Source organism: Sarcophilus harrisii, chromosome 6 (genome assembly GCF_902635505.1).
Source record: "Sarcophilus harrisii chromosome 6, mSarHar1.11, whole genome shotgun sequence".
Taxonomy (NCBI): Eukaryota; Metazoa; Chordata; class Mammalia; order Dasyuromorphia; family Dasyuridae; genus Sarcophilus; species Sarcophilus harrisii.
Window position 1 is genome coordinate 249,707,919 of NC_045431.1, and position 19,690 is coordinate 249,727,608.

At 35.0% G+C, this 19,690-nt stretch overlaps 2 protein-coding genes across 2 annotated transcripts; both read left to right on the top strand.

Moving 5' to 3' along the window:
• Window positions 1–2,778: 2,778 nt before the first annotated feature.
• On the top strand, window positions 2,779–3,717 carry LOC100925549 (olfactory receptor 1009-like). Its single transcript, XM_003773932.1, has one exon. The coding sequence runs from the start codon at window positions 2,779–2,781 to the stop codon at window positions 3,715–3,717; it is 939 nt and encodes a 312-aa protein (XP_003773980.1).
• Window positions 3,718–8,934: 5,217 nt separating this feature from the next.
• On the top strand, window positions 8,935–9,864 carry LOC100925292 (putative olfactory receptor 5AK3). Its single transcript, XM_003773931.1, has one exon. It carries the CDS (start codon window positions 8,935–8,937, stop codon window positions 9,862–9,864), a length of 930 nt encoding a protein of 309 aa, XP_003773979.1.
• The last annotated feature ends 9,826 nt before the right edge of the window (window positions 9,865–19,690 follow it).

Below are 19,690 nucleotides of genomic sequence, written 5' to 3' on the forward strand. Positions count from 1 at the left end.
AAACTGGGTATATTTATGATGTAAATTATTCCATCATGTTTACTCTTTTATTCTTCTTTTGCAGATTTGGTTTGAATGTTACATTTTCTATCTGGTCTTTTCCACAGAAATGAGGACTTTAAAGTCCTCAGTTTCATGAAATATTGATGCCTCACCATGTCCCCCACCCCAAAAAGGATTATACTCATTTTTGATGGGTAGGTTATTATTGATTGTAATCCTAGTTCCTTGCCTTTTGGAATATTGTATTTTAAGTCCTCTGCTCCTTAAAAATGGAATTTGTTAAATATTGTATGATCCTGACTTTGCCTCCATGACATTTGAATAATTTCTTTCTGGATGCTTGCATTATTATTATATTTTTATTCTCAGAGATTTGGCCATAATATTCCTGGGAATTTTCAATATGGGATCTCTTTTAGGAAGTAATCAGTGGATTCTTCAATTTCTATTTTACTCTCTGTATCTAGGATATTCGGGCAATTTTGAATGATTATTTCCAGAAATATGTTATCTAGGCTTTGTTTTTTTTTTTTTAAATTATGGCTTTAAAATAGTCCAAGAACTCTTAAATTATCTTTTCTTGAATTGTATTTCAGGTTAGTTGTCTTTCTTATGAGATATTTCAGATTTTTTTCTTTTTTCATTCTTTTGATTTAATTTTTTTAATGTCTTGTAGAATCATTAGCTTTTGCTTGCCCAATTCTGCTCTCTAATATAATGTAGGGATTCTTTCCAACAATGAACTTTTGAACTTTTTTCCACATTTACCCATTTTTCTTTTCAAAAGATTCTTTTCTTCAGTGAATTTTTGTGCTTCCTTTGCCATTTGGTCTATTCTACTTTTTAAGGAGTTCTTGCCTTTAGGAGTTTTGGTATCTCTTTTATGATTAGGCCAATTTTTTGTTTAACATATTGCTTTCTTCATTTTTTTTTGCCTCTTGTTTTATAATGTTGTCTTTCCATGATTTTTCTTGCTTCACTCTCATTTTTGTTTCCAATTTTCCCCTTTTCCTCTTATTTCTTTCTTTAGCTCTTCCAGGAATTCTTAAAGGGCTTAGATCTAATTATCATTTTTCTTTGAGGCTTTTCACATTTTCTGAGTTTGTCTTTGTCTTTTTTGTCACTATAGAGGTTTTTCATGATAATATTCTTTTATTTTGTGTTGTTTGTTCATTTTTAGCCTATTTCTTGACCTTGAACTTTATGTTAATATTGAGCTCTGCTCCCCCTAGGGATGGGGTAGTGCTGTCCCAAGTTTCAGGCTTTTTTGCACTGCTGTTTTAAAAACTAGTTCTGAGGGTCTACACATTTTCAGAGCTTATAAGATGGTGCAATTCAGGGATAGTTGTGATCAGTTTTTTCTTGGTTAGTGCTCTGGTCTTTCTCTAGGAAAGACTCCTATTCCCCTGCAGACATAAACTCTTCTGTCTACCCTGGAACTTAGAACTGTTTATGGGCAATAGAGTTGCCAATCAGCATCAGCTTTACCCAGTACCAGTGATGTGTTATTTTAAATAAGGTTGGAGATGAATGTTGGGAAAGTTCAACTATGTTGCTGCCTGTATTCCAATATTTTGGGTCTTCCCTTCGTATTAGCTCTTCAAGGATTCTGAAGACTAAACTTTGTACTCAATTAATAAGAATGATAATTTTAAGTAAAAAAAATATCAGATGGTTCCTTTTCTCTTCCTCAAATCCCATTCAACACATTATGGAAACTGCCTTAGTGACATTACCCAAAGTTTAACCTGGTGGCAAAATAAAAATGCTATTTACATCTCTGAACCTTACTAGGAGAAAGAAATCATTAGGAGGACAATTATGTTCCTTAAGTAAGATTCCTTAGGATTCATTTCCCAGTGGGGTTGGTTGTGATTCTATATCTGTTTGACCCACCCAATAAAGCTAGTATTTCCACTACACCTTTTATTATTTTTCCATCCCCAGGAAATAGAAACATATAAATAGCCTCCTTCAGACCTGAATTCTGAGCTAGATGGGGTAAGAAGGCAACTTGGAAGATGGAAAACAGTTCTGTATTTGGAAACTAAATATTGCTATTTAGTGTCAGTTTCTCATTTAGCATCTGTATTAGTATTTACCAGTCCTCAGCAGAAAGCACCAGAAATAAATGGCCAGTGGAAATGACACCAGAGTTATTGAGTTTGTTTTCTTGGGCTTGAAGTATTGTTAAGAAAAATGAAATCATAGCCTAATTATTAAAAGACCACAAATTTCAGTGAATTTTCTAGCACTAAATGTGTTGTTCCAAATTGTTTGCCATTTATCATCCTTCTTGTTAAATTTCAAAAAATTCAACATTAGTATTGAGTCAACTTTCAGAAGTTGAGGCTCAAAACATACTTTTATCACCATCACCATTATCTATTACCACCCTCATCACCACCCACCACCACCATCCCCTACCACTACCAGTCAGTACCAACAAAGCAAAACAACAAAATAAAGCAACTCTTTCTCCCCTTTCTTAGATATAGTTTCATATGATTAAAGGTGCTTATTCAAATGAGAGGACAGTAGAGAGGATCTAAAATTAGGGTTCCCAGACTTAAGTATTGACTCTTACATAGTAATGATGTGATATTGATTATCTTAAGTCACAGTTTCTTCATCTGCAAAGTGAAAGGATTGAACTAGATGACAAAGGATATTCCAGTTCTACAACCTGATCGTAAGAAGTTTTTGAATTCAAACTCCTGAAATCCTGTGGAAGTATATTTTTGTCTTTCTCTCGGCAGAAAGCACCAGGAATAAATGGCCAGTGGAAATGACACCAGAGTTACTGAGTTTGTTTTCGTGGGCTTGAAGTATAATCCAAAGCTGCAGGTCATCCTTTTCCTTCTAGTTCTATCTTTTTATCTCATTAACATGACAGGCAATCTAGGAATGATCCTCCTCATACGGGTTGATGTCCGCCTTCATACCCCCATGTATTTTTTCCTTAGCCACCTGTCTTTTGTGGACATGAGCTTCTCTTCCACAGTAGCTCCCAAAATGCTTAGAGACTTCTTTGAGGAGAGAAAGACCATCTCTTTTCTGGGCTGTGTCTTACAACAATGGTTCTTTGGGCTTTTTGTGACCATTGAATGCTTCCTCTTGGCATCCATGGCCTATGACCGCTATGTTGCAATCTGTAACCCATTGCTTTACTCCATTGCAATGTCTCAGAAACACTGCAACCAACTTGTGGCTATCCCCTATGCTGCTGGGATCATAGATACCATGATTCACTCCACTGTTGCTTTTCGCCTCCCCTTCTGTGGCCCAAATGTCATTAATCACTTCTTCTGTGATATCTTTCCCCTTTTCTCCCTCATATGTGCTGATACCAGCATCAACAAGTTATTAGTTTTTGTTATTGCTGGGATTGTTGGTACTTTCAGTGGTCTCATCATCCTGGTCTCCTACATCTACATCCTCATAGCCATCCTCAGGATCCAATCTGCGGAAGGCAGACAGAAAGCTTTCTCTACCTGCTCTTCTCATCTCACTGCTGTCACCATCTTATATGGTACCCTCTTTTTTGTCTATGTGCGTCCTAACACAAGTTTCTCCATGGACACCAATAAACTTGTCTCTTTGTTTTATACCTCAGTGACCCCCATGTTGAACCCCCTCATCTATAGCCTAAGGAACAAAGAGGTCAAAGATGCCATCCATAGAACCATTGCTAAATTTTGTATCAGGACATGAATTCTCTAGAGTGGGAAATGGAATAGCATCACATTAACATGACAGGCATATCTTAGAAGAACAAAACAAACAAAATTAGTGGGTTCCAGTGTGGGGCTAGGACATTATCAGTAAAAGAATGATTTTTGAATTTTTATAAGACACAGCATCAGAGATCTAGGGTTGAAGGAGAACTCAGAAATCATTTCCACATTTGCAGATAAAGATCCTAAACTCCAGAGAGAGTACATGGTTTGCTTAAGGTCACAAAAATAGTAAACAGCAGCTTGAGAACTGAAATTTAGATCTTGTAATTCCATGTTTATAATTGGCATCACTTGTGTCGAAGTTTTGAAGATATATAGAAATTCACCTAATGAGAGGGGAGTAAAATACTCTGGGTCCTGGCATTTTACGAGTAAAAGGGGTTCACAAGACATGTGAGCAGCCCTGAAACAATGGGTGCTTGGAGGAGAATAATATGAGATGACTCTGAAAGGTAACATGTCACCAAAAGAAGAAGTTAACTGCCAGATAAAAAGGTGTTTGCTTTACACACACACACACACACACACACACACACACACACACACACATATCATAAGCAAAGGTAACTAGGTAGCTGAGTTGATAGAGTGCTGGTCTTGGAGTTAGGAAGCAAGTTTCATCTTCCTCAGTTCAAGTCCAGCTCAGATACTTACTAGCTGTGTGAAACTGGATCACTCATTTCCCCCTATTTGCCTCAGTTTCCTCACCTGTAAAACAACAAAAAAATTAATTAAAAGACAGAACAGAAGGCAGATAAATTAAAAATAAGTTATTTTATGGAAGACAACTCAGGTAATTATCATAAATGGCTAGAGTCTACTATATTATATACATTTTGCCAACTGCATTTAATAGCCACCATTAAGATATTTAATTTTTCAAAAAAAATCCAAATTCTGGTTTTCATGGCCCTTTCCTTTAGGGAAGGCAATGGGGACTTATTGAGTAAAAAAGGGAAATTATTAATAAAGGGGTTCAAAAGATTATTCAGGAAGGGTCCTGGGAGATGGATTAGAGTTTCAGAGGAGTTAAAATAAACATGGAAAAAGAAATACTCCTAAGGATACTATAGTAAAAATCTAGCTGGGTAGGAATGATGATAGGGGAATTGAAGGGAAAGATCAAATCCAGAAACATTGCAGAAGTGGAATCAACCAAACTTGCTCACGGATTAGAGAGAATTTGAGGAAGACATAATTTCATGGTTCTGAATTTGGGAGACTAGGTGAATTTATCAGAAAGTTAGAATTAATATGAAATAATTGGGGCTTTGTCATAAATACTGATTGAAGGGATGCACTATTCCTGTTCCCAAGAGATGAACTTCTCCATGTCTTCCCACTCCCTACCTCAACTCCTGTCACAACACCACCCTCAGTGCAAGGATTACCGCAGGGCCAAAATTTCTTCAATTGTTTAAAGCTGTGTTTATTTTTTGAAAAGTATTTTGTAATTGTGCTTTTTCATGGCTATTAGATTCCCAAGTATTTTATATTGCCTGCAATTATTTTAAATGGAATTTATCTTTGTATGTTACAAGTGGTTGGTAGTATGATATGTTTCCTCTTGATTTTAGATAGATAATATTTGTCATTTCTAAAAAAAAGAGTTTATTTCTTTCTATTCTTTCCAGTGTTTTTTTTTCCCCTTAGGAATGTTTTTGTTTTTGTCTTCTCCCTCCTCTATTAATATAATCATATGATTTCTGTTAGGTTTATTTTTGATATGATCAGTTATGCTAATAGTTTTCCTAATACCTAAACAGCCCTGCATTCTTGGTACAAATCCCATCTGGTCATAGTTTATGATCTTTATGATATATGCTGTAATTTCCTTGATATTATTTTAATATTTTTATTCATTAAGGAAATTGGCCTATAGCTTTCTATCTCTGTTTTTGCTCCCTTTGGTTCAGTTACCAAAACTATATTTTTGTCATAAAAGGAATTTGGGACTTACTTACTTTTCACATAGTTTTTAGAGAATTAATCCAAATATTTGAATAAAGTGTAAATAGGTAAAGAAGAAACCCTTCCAAATTCTTGAAGTGTTTGGTGAATTCAATCTTAAGTCCATCTGTTCCTGGGGAATTTTTCCTTAGGGAGTGCATTGATAGTTTGTTCAGTTTCTTTTTCTAAGATAATTATTTAAGTATTCTCTTCCCTCTTCTATTATTCTGGATAGCACAATTTTATTAATATTCATCAATTTTATTGACGTTTTATTGGACAAAATAACTGCTGCTAATTGCTTTAATTTCATTTTCACTGGTGGTATATTCAACTTTTTCATCTTTAATACTAATCAATTGGTTTTCTTCTTTCTTTTTTTAATTAAATAAACTAGTGATTTAAGTATTTCCTTATTGTTGTTCTTTCAATAAAAGTAGATGCTTGTTAATTGGAGAGTGTTTGAACAAGTTGCGATGTATAATTGTGATGGAATCCTATTATGCTATAAGAAATGATGAGCAGGATGGTTTAAGAAAACCTGGGAAAGTTTATATGAACTTATGCAAAGTGAATTGAGAAAGAGGAAAATATTGTACACAGTAAGAGCAACAATAGGATGATAAACTGTGAAATAATTAGCTACTCTGAATAAGACAGTGATTCAAGATGACTCCAAAGGACCCATAATAAAAATACCATCCAGTTCCAGAGAAAGAAATGATAAACTATGAATGCAGATTGAAGCATAATTAAAAAAAAACTTTACTTTTCTTGTAATTTTTTGTCTATTTCCTTTGCAACATAGCCAATATGGAAATATGTTTTCTATGACTTTAGATGCATAATTGATATCAAATTTTTATTCTCTTCAAAGAGAAGAATGAGGTGGTAGATAGGGAGAGAATTTGGATCTCAAAATTAAAAACAAAGTTTGATAAATTTGGAACTATGCCCAAAGGTTTACAAAACTGTGCATACCCTTTGATTCAGCAGTGTTTCTACTGGGCTTGTAGCCTAAAGGGATCTTAAAGGAGGGAAAGGGACCCATATGTGCAAAAATTTTGGTGGCAGCTCTTTTTAATAATGGGAAGAAACTGGAAGCTGAGTGGATTCCAATCCGTTGGAGAATAGTTGATAAATTATGATATATGAATATTATGGAATATTACTGTTCTATAAGAAATGATCATCAGGATGATTTCAGAGAGTCCTGGAGAGACATACATGAACTGATGCTAAGTGAAATGAACAGAACCAAGAAATCATTGTACATGGCAACAACAGAATTATATGATGATCAATTCTGATGGACATGGATCTTTTCAACAATGAGATGATTCAGGCCAGTTGCAATGATCTTGTGGTGAAGAGAGCCATCTATACCCAGAGAGAGACTGTGGGGACTGAGTGTGGATCACAACATAGTATTTTCACTCTTGTTGTTGTTGATTGCTTATGTTCTGTATGTTAAAAATTATCCATACATATATTTTGAAAATAAAAAGCTTTAATAAAAATTGTTTGCCATTTTTCATATAATTGGAAAATTTTTAATGAAATATAAATATCAAAATAAAATAAAACGAATAAAATGATTTTATTGACACTGCTTCAGAAGATTATAATATGGAATATGTTTAGCAAACTTTATATTAATATGATTGCAATTAGGCTTATTATTCCTGTACAGTTCTTAAATAATCTGACAATAGCATTATGGTTCCTCTGGGAAACTCATCTCTAATCCTTCAGGAAAGCAATTAATGACTACTGTTTTCTTCATCCCCTAAGACCAGAGATGCTCAGGAGAACAGGTCCCAGTGTCATCAGGTGTCTAACATTTGGAGCACCTGAAGAGATGCCAGTCAGCCTGTATCTGATGGAAACTGGAGACCTCCAAGTACTATTACTTCTGAAATGAAACCAATTCCCCATTATTTCTAATGACCTCTATATGTTTCATATCTTGGAAGAGAAGGAGAGAGCCAAGAGGGACATTGTCAGGGAAACCTAGGGACTGGCTCTGAGGCTGGGCAGAATCCTTTCACCTCTAACAAAGGCACAGTGAAAAGAGAATGGGAACCACTGCTGAAGGGGTGCTTAGGTAGGACTTCTGACATTCTTGAGTTACCGATTTACCTGCTAGGGAATGGATGTATCACCTCTGGGATCTAGAGTTCTAAGGGGTGCTGATAGGAGATCTAGTCCATCCTCTTCATTTCACGAGAGAGAAACTGAGGCAGGTAGGTGGCTCAGTGCACAGACTTCTAGACATGGAATTCAAATTTGATCTAATATCCTTCTTAGCAATGTGACATTCATTTAATCTCTATGTTAGGCTGTTTCCTCCTTTGTAAAATGGAGAAAATGATAACACTTCTCAAGGTAGTCATGTGGATGAGATAAAGCATTTTTGCAAAATGCAAACCATAAAGGAGAATACAAGAGGGAAATGAAAAATAATTTATATAGTAACTACTATGTATCAGGTACTATGCCAAACATTTTACAAATATTTTTTATTAAAATATCATACATCAATATATAAACACTATATAAACTATATACTATACTATACTATATACTATATATCACTATATAAACTATATACTATATATCACTATATAAACACTAGCTATTAATATTGTTAAGTATGGGATCTCTGTGAGGACTGGGAAGTGAGAAGTGTTGTAGTCTGTGGAAGAGGACACAAAAGGATGAATAATTAAAAGAACTGAACTGATGACAAGAGCAGGACTTGTTTTCCCAAGACTGACTACAATAACAAGCAAGAACCTTGTTTTGCTTCCAGATCCCCTTAGGTAGATATTGATGTGCTTGGATACAACTTCCTGCCTTTATCTCACAAAGCAGTTGGGACTTGGTGAATTTCACCACTCTCCACTTCCTCTGTCTTTCTCAATGAAACAATATTTAGCACAATGCCTGGCATACACTAGGCACTAAATAAATGGTTATTCCTTCCCTTCTTCCTTCTCCTTTCTTCCATCATTTATCTTTTTTTTTTTTTTTTTTTTTTTTATAAAAAGCTCATTGGACAGGGGAGGGAAGACGGGTATATCCATAGTGAAATTGATATAAAAATGAAATATAAAAAATACTTAAGACTGAATTATCACAACAGGAAACTAAAGGCTATTTTCATTCCCAGTCATGGGTGCCTGTAATTTTATCTTTGTCTTTTTTGTCTTTTTCATCTGTAGATCTTAAACCAGTCATGACACAACAAAATGGCACCACAGTGACTGAATTCATTCTGCTGGGATTTTTGGTTAAGCAAGAGGTGCAATATGCTCTTTTCCTTGGGTTCCTCATCATCTTTGTCATATCTCTAGTTGGCAATATGGGAATGATCCTACTCATCAACATTGATTCCCACCTTCACACCCCCATGTACTTTTTCCTTCAACATTTGTCCTTTGTTGACTTGTGCTATACCTCTGCGATCACTCCCAAGATGCTACTGAACTTTTTGGCTTCCCACAAGTCTATCTCATTTTCAGGTTGCATGCTACAACTGGAGGTTTATGGGATTTTTGCCAGCACCGAATGTTACCTTCTCGCCGCCATGGCCATAGACCGGTATGTGGCCATCTGTAATCCACTGCGCTATCCAGTGGTCATGTCCCGAAGAGCCTGCATCCAGCTGGTGGCTGGATCCTATTTCATGGGTTCTGTGACTGCCTCCATTCAAATTGGCTTTCTCTTTTCCCTATCCTTCTGTAATTCCAATATAATCAACCACTTTTTCTGTGATGCTCCCCCACTCCTTGCCCTTTCCTGTTCCAGTATTGATATGAATGTTATGATGTTAATTATCATTTCAGGCTTCAACCTGTCAAGCACTGTGATGATTGTCTTCTTTTCCTACATGTACATCTTGTCTGCCATCTTGAAGATGCATTCTGCTACAGGGAGACACAAGGCTTTCTCCACCTGTGCCTCCCACTTGACAGCTGTCACCATTTTATATGGGACTCTTTTTTATATGTATTTACATCCTTCTTCCAGTGAGTCCCAGGAAAATGATAAAGTAGCCTCTGTATTTTATGGCATCATCATCCCCATGTTGAACCCCCTAATCTATAGCTTAAGAAACAAGGAAGTCAAAGAGGCAGCGAAAATTCTGTGGAAATGTTGCTCATAATTAAGGCTTTTCATTCCATTGACTCAGTTCAGAAAAGTATCTTGGCAAGAATATCCAGCCTCCTCTCTTTAACTGATAGATAACATCTCAGCTTGGGGAATGTGACAAATTAGGGCCAAAAATTGGAAAGATTTATAGGAAGTTAACCTTCTAATAGTCTATAAAAGTATCCAAAGACTTTTCAAAATTCTTAATTATAATAATAACCTTATTGATGGACATAATAGTGATGGTAGTGGTTCTGGCTTTCTTTTATCTGTCATTAAAATATTTTTACATTTTAGTAGAGATGGGAGACGCAAGACACAACGTTGGTCAGTGGAGAAAACTCCCATAGGAAAAACTACTTCCAGTGACCTCTTCTGGTCACTGGTCACAACCTCAACTTGTTACACATCTGACACTAATAGTACAGCGGGCAGTTTCTGGGGAATATTGAGACATTCATAGCCATACAACTGGAATTAAAGCTTTTTCATGATCCATTTAGATCTTCAGAATAATCCTAGTAGGTAGTCAGTACAATATTAATATTTTTTATTTTATGCTAAAGAAACTGAAAACAAAATATCAACTAAAAGGAAAAATTTCTCATGTTTTCAAAAAATGTTAAATTTGTTAGAATTATCTTTTCATTTACAGAAATAGAATTTATTTCCAAAGAGAGGAAGTAACTACTCAAAAGCAATGCAACTACAAGCAGTAGTAGAGAATTGTTTGTCAAGGACAATGGAAAGGAAAATAGAAACCTGCATGTTGCCAGATTACTGGAGGAATGTTCATTCATGATTTGTACAGAACTGCATGATACACCCAAAGACACAAAATGTGAGGGTTAAATGAGTAAGTGAATTGTTATCATCACCTGCTACTTAATTTAAAGTAAGTTAAAAGATACTAAGCCTTGTTACATTTACTAAGGGATATAATTTTGTTGGTTTACTAGGTATAAAAATATTTGGATACTTCCTTGAAGTATTGAAATTGAATTTCAGTTATGGCAATGGGAAGTTTCTTCTAATTGGGTAAGAGACTTTGGTCACTTTCCATGGATCTTGTCCAAAAAGAGTAGCTAATTAGAGCTTTTGAGATTATTCTGACAATAAAAGTGAAAAAATACAGCCATCAAGAGCTAAGAAAGAGTGAGGGCATCTGGAGGAAGGAAAAAGAGAAGATTGAACTGAACCTTTTTAAAAAGGGAGGGCTTGTAAAGGGCCATCAAGTCTATATATGGAACAGAAGACTTGATCTGGTTTCTCCATTCACCCATCTCCTTAAGAACAGACAGAAGCTCCAAGAAAAGCTCTGTTCTTTCTTCAATTTCCCCTCCCCAAATCTGTCTATTAAGAGATATTCTAATATATACTTCTGGTTATTTTTCTGAAACATTTTCATAAATAAGAATTTTGCCTTGACCTTAAAGAGAACAGAGATAAATATTAATGTCAAAACTCTATCTAATGTTTTAGGATTTTTTCTAAAGAGGGGCTCAAAGTGATTAGATTGGTATTTATTTTTCACAGAACATAAAATCTGTAAGGTAACAGTGAAGGAATCTACATAGATTTGATACTGCTGTTATATTTAAAACAAGGTATATATAGCAATGCATGGTCCATTCAGGTCAATGTCCACAATTCTGATTCAGTTGTCCTACTCTCCTAAGAGATCCAGTATATTAAAGGGATAAAAATAGGCAAGAAGTTTCTGAAAATACATCTTCAGGGTAGGAACATAAACTCTAGTATCCTGGGTGTTCAAGAAATATTTTTTGAATGGACTTCCTCTAAACCAGAGTTTCTTAAATATTTTACACTCACAACTCCCTTTCACCTGAGAAAATTCTTCATTATAATAATATAACAGATATATAGATGTATAACATAAATATATATCAACATTTACTGATAATAAATCATAATTTCATGACTCCCATAAGACCTCCATATAGAGTTACAAACCACAGTTTAAGAATCTGGGCTTCAGACAACTGAGCAGTAGTCAGAGGTTTGTATATCACAGAGAGGATCTCAGGTTGGAAAAAATCTCAGAGATCATTTGTTCTAAATACTCTCATTGTACAGATGAGGAAACTACTTTACAGAGATTAAATGACCTTCCCAATATTATGTAGGAAAGAAGGGGCAGTATCAATATAAAAACCAGGCCTTCACACTCAAAATCTTTGCACTAAGGACTTTTATCTGTTTGTTTTATGCTGATAGATCTTGATATGATTCTATGTCACTGAAACTAGAGAATTTTAAGTTTCAGGAAACAGATTTTAATGTTCCTTTCATCTACTTATCATGTTAGGTGACTAAGAGTTTTGCTAAATATATTAAACCGCTAATAATTCCATGATTGGGGTTCATCTAAATAAGGTAAAAAGTACTCTTTTTAGACTTCTCTAGTTCTATAGAATAATTTCCAACTTAGAAAACAAATTAGGAGTAAGTGGGCTCTCCAATGGTCTTCTGCCAAGAGTCCAAGGATCTCTGCTTGTGTCTTGGTTAAACTGAAACACATCTACAGCTAGTTAATGAAGATTGTTCCCAAACTATGCCAGGGTTGGTTATTTTCATATGGAGTTCCCTCAAGGAAGAACTACTGACTCTAATCCAGTTGAGTTGATTAGAGTTCTTAAATGTTTTAATATGATTTATTACTATTTAAGTGTGATTATTGTATAAATTTCTGCGTCTTTTCTGTCAAAAATCTTTGAAATAACTTGGAACAAAAGCCCACAAAAGTTCTTTTTTTCTGGTGACCTCTTATTTTACAAATTTGGCTAGACTTGTAGACATACAAGTCTACATAAGACTTATGTATGACCAAATCTTTCTCACTCTCTTCCTCCATCAGAAATTCAAACCTATGTGGAGAGAACCTTGAGGAGAGTTCTTGGACCTTGAGTGAGAAATCCCAGATCATGTCCCCATGATGAAGGAACAGAAAACTTAAGCCATGAACCCCTGAGATCAGAGACCCAGCTAAATCTCCTGGCACTTTATATTTGTTCTGTCTTTATATCTCTTCTTGTTGTCTTCTTTATTAGATTGAAAGCTTTTTATGGGTAGAGGTTGTTTGATTTTTATGCTCAGAATGTAGCATGGTATATGACACATAACCTTAATATCAACATCTTAACATTAACAATTCTTTGACTTATGACATACAATAAGGACTTAATGAATGCTTGTGAATTGATTGATCATAGTGAAGGATCAGGGGTAGTTGCCAGGGGACTTGAAAAATATAGGGTTGGGCCAAGGAATAAGGGCTTTATAAATATTATTTCATGTGATCCTCATACCACCCTGAAAAATAAACTCTATTATCATTCCCATTTTAAAGATGAGGAAACTGAGGTAGAAGTTCAATTATTTGCTCAGGGTCATGCAATTTACAGTGTGTGAGGCTGGATTTGCTGACAGGTAAAAAGAGATGTATTGGGAACCAGGTCTTAGGGAATAAAGAAAAGGAAAGAAAGTAGTTGCAGATGGAGAAATTTGTTAATCCCTTTGATTAAAAATTCAATACTAAAATGCAAATTAAAAATGAAAAATCTAAAGTTTCATTTCATGCCCAGAAAATTGGCAAAGTTGAAAAAGATGGAATAGTCTTTGTTGAAGAAATTGTGAGAAAACAGACACTATTTCCCTTTCTCGTTGGAGTTGTGAATTAGTATATCCCATTATAGAAAGCAATATGGAATTATCCAGGTAAAAATGACAAAAATATTGTTATCCTTTGATGTCCAAAATGCTATCACTATTCATATATCCCAAAAGATCACTGATGTAAAAGTTTCCATATTTGCCAAAAATATTTTTTTTAGGAAGTAAAATGCTGAAAACAAATATATGGTCATCAATTGGGAGCTACCTAGACAAATTGTGGAACAGGAAACAGAGCCAAGAAGGTGATTTTTAGGAAATGGTTTACCTGCATACTTTCAAAAAGTTCTAGGAAATGGGAAAAAACCTGACTTTTGAGAAATATAGAAATATAGAAAAAAGTCCAGTTTAATCATTTGTCCAGATTAGTTTGGCATAGAGATAACAAAGAGGTCTAGGGTAATGAGATTGGATCAGGAGCAAAAGTACTCCAGCACCTGGCAGGGGCAAAGGCTATACGTAAGGGTAAGAAGAATATCCCAGACCCATATGAAGACACCATCAGATACATATCCAGACATCACTAGATCCATAATAAGGCACTTGCCATGGACAGGTAGCAATCTGCAGCTTTGTTACCCACTATCCAGTTCTAGGTCACGGATCCATGGCAGACTGAGAAAGGATGACACCATGATAAAATGAAGAATTTTAGAACCTTGAATATGTTGAAAGAACTAAGCATGGATATCCTGGAGAAATGAAAACTTGGAAAAGGTAAAAGCTGGCTCCAAATACTTGTAGGAATGTCACATGCAAGAAAGATTAGATTTCTGTTTGACCCCAGAGAGTAAAACCAGCAATAATGGGTGGAAATTACAAAGGGGTAAATTAACTCTTTGTATCAGAAGCAAAGTCAATGGCAACAATCACTGCTCTCAAACAGAACTTCCTACCTGGAGATGTGGAGGCTGTCTTCTCTTTAGAGGTCATTAATTGGATTTAATTATCTAATCCAATCCATCCATCCAAAGATTGGATGGAAGGTTCTGTGAAGGAAGAGAGAGGTCATTACAGCAAGGTGAAATATCAGAAGGCCTGGGACATCAGAGCCCGTGAACAAATGTTTTGGGAGATCTTGTATGAGGGTTCATGTTCACTTAGGTTGCTCCAATGTGAGCCATCTGGAATCTGCCTATGTTAACTAGATAAATTTGTAAAATAAAAGTTCACCAGAAAAAAGAAGAACTTTTGTGAGCTTCTATTCCATGTTATTTCAAAGATTTTTGACAGAAAAGATACAGAAATTTATACAATAACCACCCTTAAATAATAATAAATCACATTAAGACTCTTAAGAATTCTAATAAACTCAATGACTAACAAAATTCTGAATGACTAATAATGAAGTGTTTTATCCACCTCTTGAAAGAAGGGTAGCTGACAGATAAGATGAACAGTAAGACATGGAAATTTAGATCCTAGACAATGCAGGAATTTATTTTGTTTGAATAGGAACATTTGTAGCATTTTTTTTCCTTTTCTATTTTTTCTAGGGGTGGAGGGATGAGGAAAAGGAGAGAGAGAAGGAGAAAAAAGAGGAGAAACAGAAAGAAGAAGAGGAGAAAGAGAAGGAAGTGTGTGTGGGGGAGAGAGAATTAGAGAGACACAGAGAGATAGAGATAGAGAAACAAAGAAGCTAACAGAGACAGAGAGACACAACACAAGGAGAGAGAAAAGGAGAAAGAGAAAGAGAAATAATAATAAAATTTTATTTTCTTGGATATCAACTCTAAAAATTTTAATTCTAAAAATCTATTTTTATTCATTAAAATAAAATATAATTTAAATGATAAAGATCACTGATGGCATCCTATTATTCACATCTGCAATGCCTTAGGATGTTTTATGGGTGTTCAAATACTGTCTATGAGACTGTGAGTCTCTTTAGAGTTGTTGTTTTTTATGTTATCTTCATTTTATCTGTAGAACTTTGCACAGTGCCTAATGCATAGTAGGTGCTTTCTGGCTTATTCACTGAACCTCAATGGATTATCTGAGGGCTCTGAGACTCAGTTAGTCCATCCCTAAAATGAAAGAGTTGGGCCAGATAGCCTCTAAGGTTATTTCCTTCTCTGTCTGGGCTTGATGATTTGAAGCCATTGAAGAGTCTGTGTAAACTCTATGTCCTCCCCTTTCCTGGATTTAACTCCCTGTTAGTAATTCTTGCTTTGTCCCAGGCCTTTAGACTACTGTCCTTGGAAGAGAAAACTGAAATAAATTATGGTTGATTGGTTGGGCCTCTGCATCCCTGGCTGTTCTCTTTATCCCACTTACCCTGAGCAGCAATCTCCATTTTAACCATCCCCTTCTGTCCAACAGAGTTTTAAAGTAAAAAAAAAAACAAAAACAATAACAAAACAACCCTAACTATTATCTTATGATTCTTTACCAACCTCAGCTCATTCATCACACATTTCTTTCTTTCTTTTTAACAGTTAACACAAAGAGATTTATATAATCATAGCAAAAGAATTTTTTGTGGATATTCTAATATCTTTTCTTTGTCCACCTAGTTGGAGGACCTGAGTTCAAATTTGATCTCAGACACTTAACACTTCCTAGCTGTGTGACCTTGGACAAATCATTTAAACCCAATTGCCTCAGCAAAAAAAAAAAAAAAGATATTAAAAAAAGGCAATCACACAATTCCTCTGCCTCTGTATTGGCTGTGCTGATGTCCTGGTTAAGCACCAGGAATAGGCTGGAACTTCAAATGGCTTTTTGGAATTGGGTGAAGGAAAGGATATAAATTGTTGGTTCCTTTAGCTTTCTGAGCCAATTAAGTCTCAAGACTGAGTTTAACATCTTTTAGGGAAAAGGACTAGCCCAGATGATGTAATAGAGGATTCTGGTAAATATTATTCCTACTATATCATTGTGTCCATCAGTTTCCCAGAGAGCGCTGACTCATAGCTTGATGATAGCTGGTACTTCCGGAGGAAGTTCTATCAACTTCTGCAAACCTCTTTACCTTGTCTCCATGGTAGCTATTATTTTTATAACTATATCTCTTTAAGCTGATGACAATCCAGAAGGAAGCACTCACACAGATTAGAACAAAAACAGATAATTGAAAAAAGTCCCATGGAAGATTTAATAAGCAAACAACAGCATCACCATATAAACCCATAGATATGTGTGAAGACCGCGTATTTTAAAATCAGCTGGAGTCAGGAATTCAGGTTATGGGAAAATCATCAGTCTTTATTCTCAGTTAAGAAAGATCAGAGATGGAAGAGAATGGGCAATAATAACAATGTGTGTAGCTGAGTCAAGAAGCTAGCTAGACCAGCAGCCACACGACCAGCAGCTCGGAGTCTCTAACCCAGGCCCAATCTCTCCCAGCTTCTCTTCCTGTCTCACTGTCTCCACCCACCAAAATCGTCATTTCCTATACAACACATCACGACTTGCACAGAGAGTGGGCAGGGACCATACTTTATCCAATCATGTATATTAATAGAGTATAGCCCAATTACTATTTAGCCTCACGTACTTGGGACCTCAGTGCATCAACTCAAACCTCAGCCCATTACAGATATGTATACACAGAAACATTTCTAAGACAAACAGCTCATCCTTATTCAAAATCTACAAAATTTTCTGTGTGTCTCCTTTCTGTCTTTGTCTCTATAATTGTCTCTCTGTCTGATTGTCTGTCTCTGTCTCTCTACCTGTCTCTGTCTGTCTGACACATTTCTTTTTTTTTTCAAGTTATTGATAATTTAATCATTTTCTACAAACAAAGTTATTGATGCAATACAGCTTCACTGGGGACTCCTGTAAATTTTATTTATTTATTTTTTATTGTAGCTTTTTATTTACAAGATATATGCATAGGTAGTTTTTCAGCATTGACAGTTGCAAATCCTTTTGTTCCAACCTTTTCCCTCCTTCCCCTGACCCCTTCCCCAAGATGGCAGGTTGACCAATATGTGTTAAATATGTTAAAGTATAAGTTAAATACAATATACATATATGTGGTCTGACACATTTCTTACAAGACAGTTCCATGTTGTTTTGTATCCATCCTAAGACACCTTACCTTATTTCTGTGTCTGGAAAATTATAGTTCACTAATGAGTTCTTAGTACTATCATGTTGATTTCTCTTTGTTTTTTATTTTTTCTGGAGCTACCTTTTTTGTTCCTGCTTGGAATAATCACTTTCTGTGCCTCCTCAGACTTATTCTTAAGCATTTCTTATCCCTTTAGAGTGGGCTTTCCCTTCAGAAATAAAAAAAATTATTAAATCCTAGTTAACCCATCTCTGAATTCTTTGAAATATGGTCTCCCATAATATAGAAGTTGTATCAGACTATCTGTGCTCCTCTTCTTCATTATCATCAACTTAATATCAGTGTGATCAATTATCTTTGGCAATCCTGTCAGTTCAGCTTATGTAAAATGAAACAATAGCACAATGTTGGAATAGGAATGAAGAACATCTAGGCTCAAAGCCTGCCTCAGACCCCACCTTGTGCTTCTGTCCAAAGTGCCTCAGTTTCCTCATCTGCAAAATGATGGGATGGAAATGATAGTCTTAAAGTTTCTTCCTTATCTAAATTGAATGTTCTTCTTAGACATGATCAAGTTCAGAATGGGACATTCCTTTTAATGATATATCATTAGAGGAAGAAAATATTGTTATTTAAACAAATTACAAATCTGTCAGACTCCTCTGCTTCAGGAAATAAGAAAACATCAATGTGTCTGTTTAGTTGAAGATCTCCAATGCTACAATATCATGACCAGAAGATTTCAAACTTGTTTATTGCCTCCTTCTATCTAGGAGTACAGGGCAATTTTCCTTCAGTTTCTGTGTTGATTTTCACTGAAATTGGTTCCACTATATTGTCTTTTTTGGATTCATAAATTTATTACATTTTTTGGTATGTATGTATGTATGTGTGTATATATCTATATCTATCTATCTATACACACACATACATGTTCTTCAGTTTTTTCAGTCATGTTAGACTCTTCTTGAACCTCTTTGTAGTATTCTACAGTTTTCTTGGCAAAGATATAGCAGGGCTTTGCCATTTCCTCCTACAGCTCATTTTAAAGATGAGGAAATTGAAATCATAGAGTTAAAAAATTTAACCATTTTGTAACCTAGTTGTCTGAATATATAATGTTACTCCTTCCCAATTTCTTCTATTTTATGCCTTCTGAATAGGGTCAACACTTGGACCTGGAGCTAGGTCTCTATCATGACTTTGTTTCCAGCAATTCTCACCCAAAGTAGAAGGCTGAGTTTTTCTCCTTGAACCAGAATCTCTAATCGACCCCATTTAATGCCAATACTCTTGGCCCTTGCTTTTAAGCATGTGACATGGATTTTATTGGAAAACCTCTTCTTGGATTATACCTCTCATGACCTATTTACTCTTTCATCACTTGTTTTTCTCCTACTGATTTCTCCTATTCCTGCAATTTTCTAAATTATCAAGAATTTTAGCTTTCTCCTAACTGCCAATATTACCATCTTTTTATATTTATATATTTTTATTATATTTTAAAGAGTTCAGATGAATACACAGACATACAGATTCACTTATATCTATTTAAGTATATAAGAATGAATGTGAATATATATGTATTCACCAAGAGTCTTTAAGATCTTGTCTTTAAAATTTTACAATGTGTGTATGTGGACATATATTTAACAGCTTTTGTTAAGAGGACTTCGTATCTCTTCAGAAAAGTCGTCATATATATACATTTCAAGCTATAGTCCAGAAATTCTCATTTTATCTATAATACCATTTTACTAATCAGCTGTTCATTCTCCAAATTTAGTTTTCTTTCCTGAATTCTCTATATTCATAATATTGAAAATATCTATGCCTCTATAAATTTAAGTAGTTATTTTAAAAGTTTATTTTTTGTCTGGACTTCATTACTTTTAGCAATTCTCTCTAGTTTCTACAGTTAATATCACACAATCCTAATAAATAATCTGAATTAGTCAAGCCTTATCATGTTTGATAAATCTTGAGATTGACATTACATTCTAGGGACATATTTCAAGAAGATAGAAACCCTCTCAATTGCCCATGTCAAATCACAAAAGGGCTCTCTTAGTACACAGAGTAGGACAGCGAACAAGACTGTTGACTTTAAAGGTCTGAGGTTAAA